The sequence below is a fragment of the Pseudophryne corroboree genome, chromosome 6 (genome assembly GCF_028390025.1).
Source record: "Pseudophryne corroboree isolate aPseCor3 chromosome 6, aPseCor3.hap2, whole genome shotgun sequence".
Taxonomy (NCBI): domain Eukaryota; kingdom Metazoa; phylum Chordata; class Amphibia; order Anura; family Myobatrachidae; genus Pseudophryne; species Pseudophryne corroboree.
The window spans coordinates 837,702,938-837,717,063 of record NC_086449.1 but is presented as its reverse complement, the minus strand read 5'-3'; the positions used below and the strand labels follow the sequence as shown (position 1 = coordinate 837,717,063).

Genomic DNA, 14,126 nt, shown 5'->3' with positions numbered 1-14,126 from the left:
CGTCAACAGTTAGCTGGGGTAGGAGGGAGAGGGGAGGAGAGGGGATCGTGGCCCCTCCTGCCCGCTATGGATGGACAGCACTCAGAGTGAGAGCAGCAGCTATTATCAGACCGTTGCTCAGACTTTTAGTTACTGGCAGCACAGAGCAGACCAGAGACGGACGGCAGGCGGTAAGGCGCAATGGTGGACGGTGGATGGGCAGGCAGTGCAGGTACGATGCCATGGTTGGCATCACACCTATCTGCTGGGCCTACTATGCCATGTACCCTGCTCGCCTCACCCTAGTTATGACACTGGGGATAGAACACATACTTGGGGAGCCCCTAAACTAATAGTCTGAACCCTAGCTATAAACTTCCTAATCTCACCTGCTCTCCTGTCCACCAAAACATTTACAATCCAATGGAACCCCTAAACTAACCAATTTAGGGAATAACAAACGTGGAACAATCGTGTTGAATGATGAACTAAAGTCGACAAACAGGACCCTCGTATATGTACTCGGCGTATCGAGATACTGAAGGATATAATGCAGCCCCATATTATGATAAAGATTTACGATGTGCAACCCATTACAGACAAACAGTCTGATAACAGAGGGTTAGAAACACGCTGCTTTGGGGATTTAGTTCAAATTTTGTGTTTGGTACTGAACTGGGAACCCCAATGTATTCAATGGTATAGAAACTGTTGAAAGATGTGCGGTTACCAGTGGCAACCGCAAATCTACTTGCTGGACTTATCAAATTTAAACCAGTGTTGTCAGAGATAACAGAACTGTCTAATTTAGATTTCTCCATGAGTACAGATCCACGATGGGAGGAACCATTGGAAGATGGGGTGAAATACTGTTTTATGCATAATTTTGCCACATTCACAGATGAAGACCAAGTGTGGACTGTTGATGCAGTGTTGCAGCAACCTTTACAGACTGTCAGACTTCAGACAGAAGCCGCTGCAAAGACAATAAACCCAGTAAATATTTGCTTTGAAAACTGGACAATTGTCAAGCCTATGTCGGATGGTTGCTGACATCGAATCTGCTGACACACACGCCTTTATCTTGAATGGCCTCAAGTGTGGTGTGCAAGTCGCCATAGAGACAGCGCTGATGGTGCAAGGATGCTTGGTTCAAATAGTGATACTGTTGTCAAGTCATGAAAGAGTGGAAGCTTCATTCCAGCAAGCTCAAATCAGAGGGATTGCTAAGTATACAATAAATTCATATTTATATATATTGAATTTGTTTATTGAAGAACTATTCTGGGAATCCACCCATTTGGGTCTCGTCATACTTAACCCACCTGTAATATTAACTACAGTAAGGCTGAGATTGATAATAAAGAGGCCGGAGAGCCCAAGAGACAGCCCCATGTTGTGGGTATCTCTCCGGCAGTAAGGGTGGTTGAGTAGAGGGTTGGCCAAACTGTTTGAGGACTGAGTTCCAGGAAAGCACCTGGATCAGATGAGGTGTCGCCTAAAGACTTGTGCTGAACAACTGGCTCCTGTTTTCGTGAAGATCTTTAATAGGTCTTTAGAATTGTGCAAAGTTCCGTATTGTCTGAAGTGCTCAATGATCATTCCAGTTCCGAATAAAAAATCCACTTACTTTGCATGTTTGCTCATGAAACACATCTTGTTCACTTTTTTCAGCAAGAAACTCAAAATCATTCAGTATGTGTTCACATGTAACTTTCTTAATATAATCTTCTACCACCGCACACTCACACTCTGCTCAGATTTAATGTCCTTATCTGTAGTGTAAATGTGCGGGTCATTTCTGTCTGGCATCTTTGTGTCTGTGATATTATGCATGCAGAAGCAATTCTCTCCCCCCTCTGTGTTGTGTAAATCAACCCCCCCCCCCCTTTCCCACATGCAGTTTGTGAAATCTTGTGGGTATCAGCATCTGCCCTGCTTAACTCTGAAAAGCCCCCCTTGATTTCATCACTATCTGGGCTGAAACTATGTAAGAGTGCTAAAACTTCACAATGTTGTCTGTGAATTTCAACATCCTTTGTTACATCTGCAGGTACCACTTCATTCCTATCATCTACTGTGGTTTGTATACAGTTAGTGCAAACAAACTGATTAGGTGTCCCATCATCAATTTGTCTAGTCTCTTGTGTTTAAGTGCAAGTAGTATGTCTGACAGGATGCAGCTGCCCTGTAAAATCTTCCTCATATTGTATTCTACCTCAGAATCACTGTCTAACTGTTGTCAGTTTTGTGAGGTAATCAATGTGCGTATCTGCACAAAATCTTGTTTGGGCTTTTTACCCAGCTGTTTCTTACAATTCACTCTTTTTACAACATAATTTTCGAACTGTGTCTGCAATTCACTGTACACTGTTCCTGGGAGCATACACAGGTTCGCAGGACAGCATTTTTCTCCCTTAGTGCATCTTGCTCTAGCTGCATTTCCTATACCTGCAAAACGAGTTTACAGCCTGTGCATTGACTTTCTGAATTGAAGTCGTGGCTCGACACTGATTTTCCCAAAAAATATTTAAATCAACATTCTGTAAATCTTCTAAATGACTTACAGTTCTGATTGGTTGCATGTATTTAGCGGCAGTCTCCAAAATCTCAGAACAGGGTCTGGAACTATTTAGACATGATGGAACACTTGCCCCCTTCTTACTGAATAACCTTTTAAACATTTTTCTTACACAAAATATAGCACTATCTGGGGGTTTAAACGGGGTCTCCTGGCTGGCTTGCCAAATGTTACAGGTGGGTTAAGTTTGAGGAGATCCAAATTGGTGGATTCCCAGAAAAATACTTCAACAAACAACTTAAATATATAAATAAGAATTTATTGTATACTTAGCTAAGGTTATTTATCAGTTCAGCAGATGTTATATTCAGATCATCCTGACACTTCTGCAGTCCATGTTCATCCAGGTTGTCTAGGCTGACATTGACTGGTTCCAGTTTATATAGGCTGGAAAACTCCTGCATAAGCTATTTCATATGTACAAGGTCAACTAGGAAATATACATAAATGCTAAGAAACAGTAGGGGGCCTCAATTTTGAGTGTTAGAAATAACATAAAAATACAATGTGTAACATGGATTATATGGATTTAAGGCACAAGGTGAAACCCATTGTCTCAATTTGAAGATGCAAACATTCCAATGTTGACATATGTCCAACACCAAATGCTTGTTTTGGTCTCATACAACCAGACAGTGGACATTGCTCTTGCTTGTAAAATATACCCCTGTCAGGAATATTGACACACACAGAACATATCAGTTTGTAATAAATATATATTTCCCTTGTATTTAAAAAAAATAAACTATATATATATATATATATATATATATAATGCATAAAAGACAGCGGCACTCAGCAGACTTCAAAAGAAATGGCATAACATTTATTTTGAAGTCTGCTGAGTGCCGCTGTCTTTTATGCATTATATGGATCCTTACATTGATCTACGGAGGGCACTGCAGCAAGTATCTGTATTTAACCCAATCGGAGTGCCGAGCCTTACTGCTGCCTATATATATATATATATATATATATTTCCCCTTCTTGTCCTATTAAAAACACCATATTATATTCATAACAAACACCTTTCTGTGGGTATAAAATAAAGCGCTGGTATAACAATCAAATGAGGTTAAAAACATTAAATAAACTAAATTATGTATAGTTTGTATATAACCTGATATGTAATGGGTAACTAGTACTATCTTCAGAATGTTTATTTAATTTGTACTTTGCATTGGTGCTAAACTGCCTGAAAGCATGAGATTGATAATAGTGAATCTTATATTTTTGTATCACTCCTGACAGTTATGGGTGAGGTGGAAGTATGAAAAAAGGAAGAGAGAAAATGGGGAGAGAAAAAAAGGAGGAGAGATAGAAAGAAAGAAAGAAAGAAAGAGGATGAGAGGAATTAGAAAGATAAAAAAGGTAGAGATGAACAGTTCGGATTTACTTGGTTATGGGGCTAATTCAGGTTGGATTGCAAATCGCGATCCAACCAGAATTATTACAATCTCCCCGCGGGTGCACACGCAGCGCCTGTCCTGCACATGCACCCACACTTTCTGCAGGGGGGCCGCAGAAAATGCAATCACCTCTGCCAGTCAATCAGGCAGAGGCGGTTGTGGGGCGGGAGGGGTGGCACTGCTCCATTTTCAGGGAGAAGACGGAGTGTTGCGGAGGCAGTGTGGTGCAAACGGGGGTGGAGGCAGCCAAACTGGGGTTTGTTGGGGGCGTGATCACGGCAGCCGTGTGATGTCACACACAGGCGCAGCGATCAAGAACATGGCTGCTGGCCTCCTGCGGGCACAGCTAAGCTGCGCCAGCAGGAGGCTTCCCCAGTTTCTGATAACAAGCAGAAATTGTGATGCGTTCGCAATTTCTGTTTGTTGAATGGGGGAGCGCCGGTCAGTATTCTGGGCGGTTTTACCCAGCAATGGGAAGCCCCCAACATGCGATCCAAAGGAATGCAAATTCTGCAAATTAGCAGAATTTGCAATCCTTACTGAATTAGGCCCAATGTTTGGATCTCAAAAATGGCATCTCATAAGGTATCTGGCTGTCACATGTTTTGGATAGCCAATAAGATAAACCCAAACTTGCGCCAGTTTGGGGAAAAGAACAGAACAAATCTGAACTGCTCTTCTCTAATAAAAGGGAGGTAGAGAAAAATACAGGTGAAGGGAGAAAAGAGTGAGAGAGAGAAAAGCAGGATGAGAGGGAGGTGTGGATAAGCAATGGAAAAGAAAGAGAGGAGAGGATGTGGGGGATAGACAGTTAGGGAAAGAGGGAGAGGAAATGATAGTGTAGGGGGGCAGAAAGAGAATAATATACAGAATAAGAGAGAAGGACAGAGAGAGATGAGGGGGAAAGAGGTGGAGAGAGATAGGGAAAGAGGAAGAGGAAAAGAGACACAGGAAGGAGGCAGAGAGAGAATAAAAGAGAGGAAAAGAGAGATGATAGGTAAATAAATGGAGAAAGAGGAAGGAGGTGGAGAGAGAATAATATACATAATAAGAGAGAGGGACAGAGAGAGATGACGAGGAAAGAGGTGGAGAGAGTTGGGAAAGAGAAGGAGGAAAAGAGAAACAGGAATGAGGCAGAGAGAGAGAGAGAGAATAAGAGAGAGGGAAAGAGAGATGACAGGTAAAGAGGTGGAGAGAGAGACAGGGAAAGAGGAGGAGGAAAAGAGAGATGGGAAGGAGACAGAAAGAGAGTAAGAGACATAATAAGAGGGGGGCAGAGAGAGATGACAGGGGAAGAGGTGGAGAGAGATGGGAAGGAGGTAGAGAGAGAGTAAGAGACATAATAAGAGGGGGGCAGAGAGAGATGACAGGGGAAGAGGTGGAGAGTGATGGGAATGAGGCAGGGAAGAGAATAAGAGACATAATAAGAGGGGGGCAGAGAGAGATGACAGGGGAAGAGGTGAAGAGAGATGGGAAGGAGACAGAGAGAGAATAAGAGACATAATAAGAGGGGGGCAGAGAGAGATGACAGGGGAAGAGGTGGAGAGAGATGGGAAGGAGGCAGAGAGAGAATAAGAGACATAGTAAGAGGGGGACAGAGAGAGATGACAGGGGAAGAGGTGGAGAGATATGGGAAGGGGACAGAGAGAGAGTAAGAGACATAATAAGAGGGGGGCAGAGAGAGATGACAGGGGAAGAGGTGGAGAGAGATGGGAAGGAGGCAGAGAGAGAATAAGAGACATAGTAAGAGGGGGACAGAGAGAGATGACAGGGGAAGAGGTGGAGAGAGATGGGAAGGAGACAGAGAGAGAGTAAGAGACATAATAAGAGGGGGGCAGAGAGAGATGACAGGGGAAGAGGTGAAGAGAGATGGGAAGGAGACAGAGAGAGAATAAGAGACATAATAAGAAGGGGGCAGAGAGATGACAGGGGAAGAGGTGGAGAGAGGGACAGGGAAAGAGGAGGGGGAAGAGAGAGATGGGAAGGAGGCAGAGAGAGAATAAGAGACATAGTAAGAGGGGGACAGAGAGATATGACAAGGGAAGAGGTGGAGATAGATGGGAAGGAGGCAGAGAGAGAATAAGAGACATAATAAGAGGGGGCAGAGAGAGATGACAGGAAGAGGTGGAGAGAGATGGGAAGGAGGCAGAGAGAGAATAAGAGACATAATAAGAGGGGGGCAGAGAGAGATGACAGGGGAAGAGGTGGAGAGAGATGGGAAGGAGGCAGAGAGAGAATAAGAGACATAATAAGAGGGGGACAGAGGGAGATGACAGGGGAAGAGGTGGAGAGAGGGACAGGGAAAGAGGAGGGGGAAGAGAGAGATGGGAAGGAGGCAGAGAGAGAATAAGAGACATAATAAGAGGGGGCAGAGAGAGATGACGGGGGAAGAGGTGGAGAGAGGGATAGGGAAAGAGGAGGAGAAAGAGAGAGAGATGGGAAGGAGGCAGAGAGAGAATAAGAGACATAATAAGAGGGGGGCAGAGAGAGATGACAGGGGAAGAGGTGGAGAGAGATGGGAAGGAGACAGAGAGAGAGAGTAAGAGACATAATAAGAAGGGGGCAGAGAGATGACAGGGGAAGAGGTGGGGAGAGGGACAGGGAAAGAGGAGGGGGAAGAGAGAGATGGGAAGGAGGCAGAGAGAGAATAAGAGACATAATAAGAGGGGGGCAGAGAGAGATGACAGGGGAAGAGGTGGAGAGAGATGGGAAGGAGACAGAGAGAGAATAAGAGACATACTAAGAGGGGGGTAGAGAGAGATGACGGGAAGAGGTGGAGATAGATGGGAAGGGAGAGGGAGACAGAGGAAGAACACAGCCTGCCTACGTCAGCCACAACAGCTGTACATAGTCCTGCAGATAATATTGCATGCATAGATATGACCCAGCCAATGAAGGCTCCAGAATACAGTACTAGTGGTTATATTACAGCTCTTATTACATCTGCGCATACTGGTTCCAGCAGCTGTTATTCTGTGAGAGATTCATTTACTAGTTACTGTGTCCTCTCCGGCAGGTGGAATCCCTTCCCCGATTTTCTATGGCGCAGCCATTGATACCACCTGCATTAAATGGGGGACTACGAGCTGCGGAGACCCGGGGGCTTGTCGCATGTACGACTCTGACGCTTACAGGTAACTTATCTCCTTCGTGAGTGCACACTCAGCAGCAGAAACTGCCGGATATAGACATTACTGACATGGAGAGGAGACATTAAGGGTCCATACAAACCACAGAGTAACACTGTCGCTCAGCGTCCTTTATCTGGTCTGAAAAAGAGGTTATCACTTTTTTGCCAATTTACCAGATTTCCACCGACAGGGTCCCGTCACTATTGCTGGAGGAAGTTGGGGTCTCTGTACCGTCTCGCACGGGTGTGGTATTGAAGGTCGACGACTATTGGTCGACAGTAACTAGGTCGACAGGGTCTCTAGGTCAACATGGTCTAGGTCAGTGATGGCTAACCTTGAAACTCCAGCTGTTGTTGAACTACACATCCCAGCATGCCCTGCAACAGTTTTAGCATTGCCAAATAGCAAAACTGTAGCAAGGCATGCTGGTATGTGTAGTTCAACAACAGCTGGAGTGTCAAGGTTAGCCATCATTGGTCTAGGTTGACAGGTCAAAAGGTCGACATGAGTTTTTTTACTCTTTTTTGGTGTCGTTTTTGCCGTACAGTGACCGGGAACCCCAATTAGTGCACCGCGTCCCCTTGCATGGCTTGCTTTGTTCACCATGCTTCAGGCAAGGTTACTGTTCCCAATCGTAGTCCACATGGATTATAAAGTATGAAAAAATTCCCAAAAAGATTTTAAAACAACCCCATGTCGACCTTTTGACCTAGAACATGCCGACCTAGAAACCCTGTCGACCTAGTTACTGTCGACCAATAGTGGTCAAATGAGACTGTCGACCTAAGTCTTGTCACGGGCCTTGTGCGCATCCCCTTCCTCCGTCTGTTTCATCTGCTAGAAAGTAAACACTAGAGTTTGTGTCTGAGAACCAAGTATAGTGACTCCCGTCACATGGGCTGCGTGCGTAGAGAGCCGGAGACACTGACATCAGATACCTGCTTTGACCCCTTCCACTGCACAACATGGGAGGACAGAGGCACCGGTGTGCACAGGAACACTGCATTTTACAGGCAGTTACAAAAGACCACCGCCAGAGCATTCTGCTCCCTGGAAGGGCTTTGGCGAAGGGGGGCTCCTACCACTGGTTACCACAGCAGGGGAAAATGTTTGTGAATTGCCGCGGTAACCACTGCGCAGATGCACTGCAGATAAATATACCCCTTTGTATCTTCTAAGCAACTTTATGCAAGCACACACGATTGCCCCATGCACTACTGACCACCGCCATGATGCCTCACTCGCATTTTTAACTTGAGTCATAAATGAGAATAAACTGATCAGTATTATGGGAGAAAACTTGAAGTTACAATTACAGATAGGGGCGACACTCTGCTGTTTAGGCATTACCGGGCCGGAGAGGTGAGGGCTTATTTACCGTATTGCCGCACCAGGTTTTATATATGTGCCCATGTGTGATCTGGGCCACATTTGGGCTGATAATTCTGGACTCAGGGCAGGCGCTACCCGCTTAGCAAAGGGATGCAGAGCAGGTAGGTGCCAGACTGGAGAGGCGTCTCCCTGCTCTGCATCCCTGCTGTCTGTTGTTGCCATTGTTGTGTATAAGTGGTGCTACTACTGTAGGCACTATGTGTATAAGCGGTGCTACTGCTCTGGGCATTATGTGTATAAGTGGCGATACTACTGTGGGTATTATGTGTATAAGTGGTACTACTACTGTGGGCATTATGTGTAAGGGGCAATACTACTGTGGGCAGTATGTGGATAAGTAATGCTACTACTGTGGGCATTATGTGTATAAGTGGTGCTACCACTGTACGTATTATAAGTAGCACTACTACTGTGGGCATTATGTGTATAAGTGGTGCTACAACTGTGGGCATTATGTGTATAAGTTGCACTACTACTGTGAGCATTATGTATATAAGTGGCACTACTGTGGGTATTATGTATAAGGGATGCTACTACTGTGGGCATTATGTGTATAAGTGGTGCTACCACTGTACGTATTATAAGTGGCACTACTACTGTGGGCATTATGTGTAAGGGGTAATACTACTGTGGGCATTATGTGTATAAGCTGCACTACTACTGTGAGCATTATGTATATAAGTGGCACTACTGTGGGTGTTATGTATAAGGGATGCTACTACTGTGGGCATTATGTGCATTAGTGGCAATACTTCTGTGGGCATTATGTATAAGGGATGCTACTACTGTGGGAATTATGTGCATTAGTGGCACTACTGTGGGCATTGTGTGTAAGAGGCACAACTACTGTGGGCTTTATGTGTATAAGCGGCACTACTACTGTGGGCATTATGTGTACAAGCGGTGCTACTACTGCGGGTATTGTGTATAACCAGCGCTACTACTGTGGGTATTATGTGTATAAGTGGTGCTACTAACTACTGTAGGCACTATGTTTATAAGCGGTGCTACTGAACTGGGCATTATGTGTATAAGCGACGATACTACTGTGGTTATTATGTGTATAAGTGGTGCTACTACTGTGGGCATTATGTGTAAGGGGCAATACTACTGTGGGCAGTATGTGGATAAGCAATGCTACTACTGTGGGCATTATGTGTATAAGTGGTGCTACCACTGTACGTATTATAAGTGGCACTACTACTGTGGGCATTATGTGTAAGGGGCAATACTACTGTGGGCATTATGTGTATTAGTGCTGCTACTACTGTGGGCGTTATGTGTATAAGCTGCACTACTACTGTGAGCATTATGTGTATAAGTGGCACTACTGTGGGCATTATATATAAGGGGTGCTACTATTGTGGGTATTATGTGTATAAGTTGCTTTACTACTGTGGGCATTATGTGTAAGTGGCAACACTACTGTGGGCATTATGTGTATAAGTGGTGCTACTAATGTGGGCATTATGTGTATAAGCTGCACTACTACTGTGAGCATTATGTGTATAAGTGGCACTACTGTTGGGCATTATGTATAAGGGGGTGCTACTACTGTGGGTATTATGTGTATAAGTTGCTTTACTACTGTGGGCATTATGTGTAAGTGGCAACACTACTGTGGGCATTATGTGTATAAGCGGCGGCACCACTACTGTGGGTATTATGTGTAAGGAGCTATACTGTGTGGTGTAACGTATATAAGGGGTACTACTGTGTAGCGTAATGTGAATAAGAGACACTACTATGTGGTGTAATGTGAATAAGATTGTGCTACTGTGTGGCATACTTTGAAATGGAGGTACTATTGTATGGCCATGCCCCTTCCTCGTGAGACCACAAATCTTTTTTGATACGCATCTTAGGCGCACGCTGTCCCTTAGTAAAGTGTGGGGAGGTGGAAATTTATAGTTTGCAGGAGGGCGCTGAGCACCTTAACACCAGCCCTGTGTGCACTATATTTTGGCCAGAACAGGTAGTTTTTCCCTTTGATAAAACAGCCTTTCTGCCCCCAACTTATTTTGGTAAGGCCTGGAATACCATATATAAGTGTCTCCCCCCCCCCCCCCCCCCCTCTCCCTCTGGCATATAGGCAACCTTCTCATTCATAACTATCCAACAGCTCTTGTTATATATCATGTAATAATACCACCTACACTACGATACATAATGCATTTCTCCTGTGTGTCTCCAGATACCTGTATTTTGGGATCCCAGCGGGATTACGCTTTGTGTCCTTTATCCCCTGCATCCTCATCCTCCTCTCCATGAAACGCGTCAGCTCCCGTGAGGAAAGTGCCAGGTCATGAGGAAGAGATGGAATACGGAGAAGAAAGACGCTGTATATAGTATATAGGGATGGTACACGGACACACGGACCCTGTTATTTTATGAATAGCCCCCAATGATAACTTGTTGGGATACGTTTCATTAAATTCCTGGGATACTGGGCTCAGAGGTCACAGAGGAGCAGATCAGAGCATTGGAGGCTGGAGGAGGAGGAGGGATAAGAAGACATCAGGGGACATGGGGACTACTGGTGACAATAATGGACAACCAAGCCACAAACAGAACAGAGAAGAAAGTGCCACCCATTGGCCTCGGGGGTGATTGACGCACTGGGAGGCGGCACCGGGCGGGTGTGCTGCCCCCAGTGCCAGTCCGTGTGTCAGCAGAGCGGGGGCTCACAGGGCTGGTTCTGCTAAGGGTGACATTGCTACATTGTAACGTATCATTTATCAGGTCAGATCCCGTCACACCTGCTATGTACAGAGCTGCACAGTATACACACATGTAATAATAATACCTTATAATACTCTGATTACCTTTTATATTGTGTAAACTGAAATAAAAGGAATTTTTATATTATTACTGTATGATTATTATTTTATATCCTTTACTTACATAGATTCACTATATTACACAGCATGGTACATTTATATCGGTCTCTGCCCTATAGGAGCTGACAATCTAAATGCTCAATTTTCTTTAAAAAAACACATTAATTTACCTACCGGTGTGGGCGGAAACCCAGCAAGCACAGGTGACCCTACAAACGCCACAACGTCCTTGTTCTGCCCTCACTCAGTGAATGCTCCTTGATCATATCTAGACAGACAGCGTAACCTCATCTACTTTCCAATAATCCGATGTGAGGCTCTGAAGAATGGTTCTTATTATACAGTAGAGGAAACTGGTAGAACTGTGACTACAAAGAGCAGACTGCAATTACAATATACACAGACGTAATGCAATCCACACATATAACCATGCAAGATGTAGGAACAAGTATACACACAGCCAGTGGTGGAACTAGCGACCGGTGGGCCCAGGTGCGTCAAAATGCTTTGGGCGGGGGGCCCAAAGCATCCCAAGTCCACCCCCTCACCCCTGGAGAGGATCTGGTGAGGGGGACCTGCTCAGGGCCAGAGAAATGGATACCTAACAACAGTGCCGTAACTAGACATTTTAGCGCTGTGCAAGAAACAGCATTGGAGCCCTACCCCTGCATGCAAAACAGGGGCAGTGCGCGCCGTAGGCATGGCTTCGTGGGGAAAGGGTGTGGCCACAAAATAATACTAATTCATAAAACGGTGCACAGTAGTCTCCATTATTCAAATTAAGCCGCACAGTAGCACCACTACACCAGGTAGAGACCCTTTTACACCTTACGGCGGACAGATTCCCCTTTTTACACATTACGGCAGACAGTGTCCCCTTTTTACATATAACGGCAGTGCCCTTTTTACACATTACGGCAGATAGCGTCCCCTTTTTACACATAACGGCAGTGCCCTTTTTACACATAACGGTAGACAGCGTCCCCTTTTTACACATAACGGCAGACAGCGTGCCCTTGTTACACATAGCGGCAGACAGCGTACACTTTTTACAAATAACGGCAGACAGCATGCCCTTGTTACACATAGCGGCAGACAGCGTCCCCTTTTTACACATAACGGCAGACAGCGTGCCCTTGTTACACATAGCGGCAGACAGCGTACACTTTTTACAAATAACGGCAGACAGCTTGCCCTTGTTACACATAGCGGCAGACAGCGTGCCCTTGTTACACATAGCGGCAGACAGCGTCCCCTTTTTACACATAACGGCAGACAGCGTACCCTTGTTACACATAGCGGCAGACAGCGTACACTTTTTACAAATACCGGCAGACAGCATACCCTTTTTACACATAGCGGCAGACAGCGTCCCCTTTTTACACATAACGGCAGACAGCGTGCCCTTGTTACACATAGCGGCAGACAGCGTCCCCTTTTTACACATAACGGCAGACAGCGTGCCCTTGTTACACATAGCGGCAGACAGCGTACACTTTTTACACATAACGGCAGACAGCGTGGCCTTGTTACACATAGCGGCAGACAGCATACACTTTTTACAAATAACGGCAGACAGCATGCCCTTGTTACACATAGCGTCAGACAGCGTACACGTTTTACACATAGCGGCAGACAGCGTGCCATTTTTACACATTACGGCAGACACCGTCCCCTTTTTACACATTACGGCAGACAGCGTGTCCTTGTTACACATAGCGGCAGACAGCGTACACTTTTTACACATAACGGCAGACAGCGTGCCCTTGTTACACATAGCGGTAGACAGCGTACACTTTTTACACATAACGGCAGACAGCGTGCCCTTTTTACACATTACGGCAGACAGTGTCCCCTTTTTACACATTACGGCAGACAGCGTGGCCTTGTTACACATAGCGGCAGACAGCGTACACTTTTTACAAATAACGGCAGACAGCATGCCCTTGTTACACATAGCGGCAGACAGCGTGCCCTTTTTACACATAACGGCAGACAGCGTGTCCTTGTTACACATAACGGCAGACAGCATACGCTTTTTACACATAACGGCAGACAGCATGCCCTTTTTACACATTACGGCAGACAGCGTGGCCTTGTTACACATTACGGCAGACAGCGTGCCCTTGTTACACATTACAGCAGACAGCGTCCCCCTTTTTACACATTGCAGCAGGCAGATTCCCCCTTTTTACACATTGCGTCAGGCAGATTCCCCCTTTTTAAACACTGCGACTGGCAGATTCCCCCTTTTTACACATTGTGGCAGACAGTCGAAAGAAAGAAAGAAAGAAAGAAAAAGAAAGAAAGAAAGAAAGAAAGAAAGAAAGAAAGAAAGAAAGAAAGAAAGAAAGAAAGAAAGAAAGAAAGAAAGAAATAAATAATTATACTTACCCTCTCCGCTGGCTCAGGCTCCTCGGTGCAGCTTCTGGTCACTCACGATTCCCGGGCAGTAGAGGAGGTGGAGGAGGGAGGTGAAGAAGGGAGCCACAGCAGCGCTGTATTATTGGTGGAGGCGCTGCTGCTGCTGCCCCTCTGCTTCACTATAGGCTGTTCTCGGAAGACAGCCTATAGTGAAGCAGAGGGCCAGCAGCAGCAGCGCCTCCACCAGAAGTAAAGCACTGCTGCTGCTGCCTCCTCCAACTCCCTCCTCCTCCTTCTCCCCCGTACCGCTGCTCCTCTCCTCTCTGTCTGGGCGCTGTGTGCAGCGGGCAGCGGTTGCCCGCAGCACGCAGCGGCATGTAATGAGTCAGTTTGACTCATTACATGCTTTGGGCCCCTGGACAGTGGCGGG

The 14,126-nt window shown here is 45.6% G+C and overlaps 1 protein-coding gene across 1 annotated transcript in view; it reads left to right on the top strand.

The window, feature by feature from the left end:
• Positions 1 to 11,360, top strand: part of LOC134933875 (solute carrier organic anion transporter family member 1A2-like) — a 133,429-nt gene extending 122,069 nt beyond the window's left edge. The window contains 2 exon segments of the mRNA XM_063929414.1: positions 6,986 to 7,103; positions 10,687 to 11,360. Coding sequence (XP_063785484.1) covers positions 6,986 to 7,103; positions 10,687 to 10,801 — 233 coding nt within the window. The 3' untranslated portion in view covers positions 10,802 to 11,360.
• The last annotated feature ends 2,766 nt before the right edge of the window (positions 11,361 to 14,126 follow it).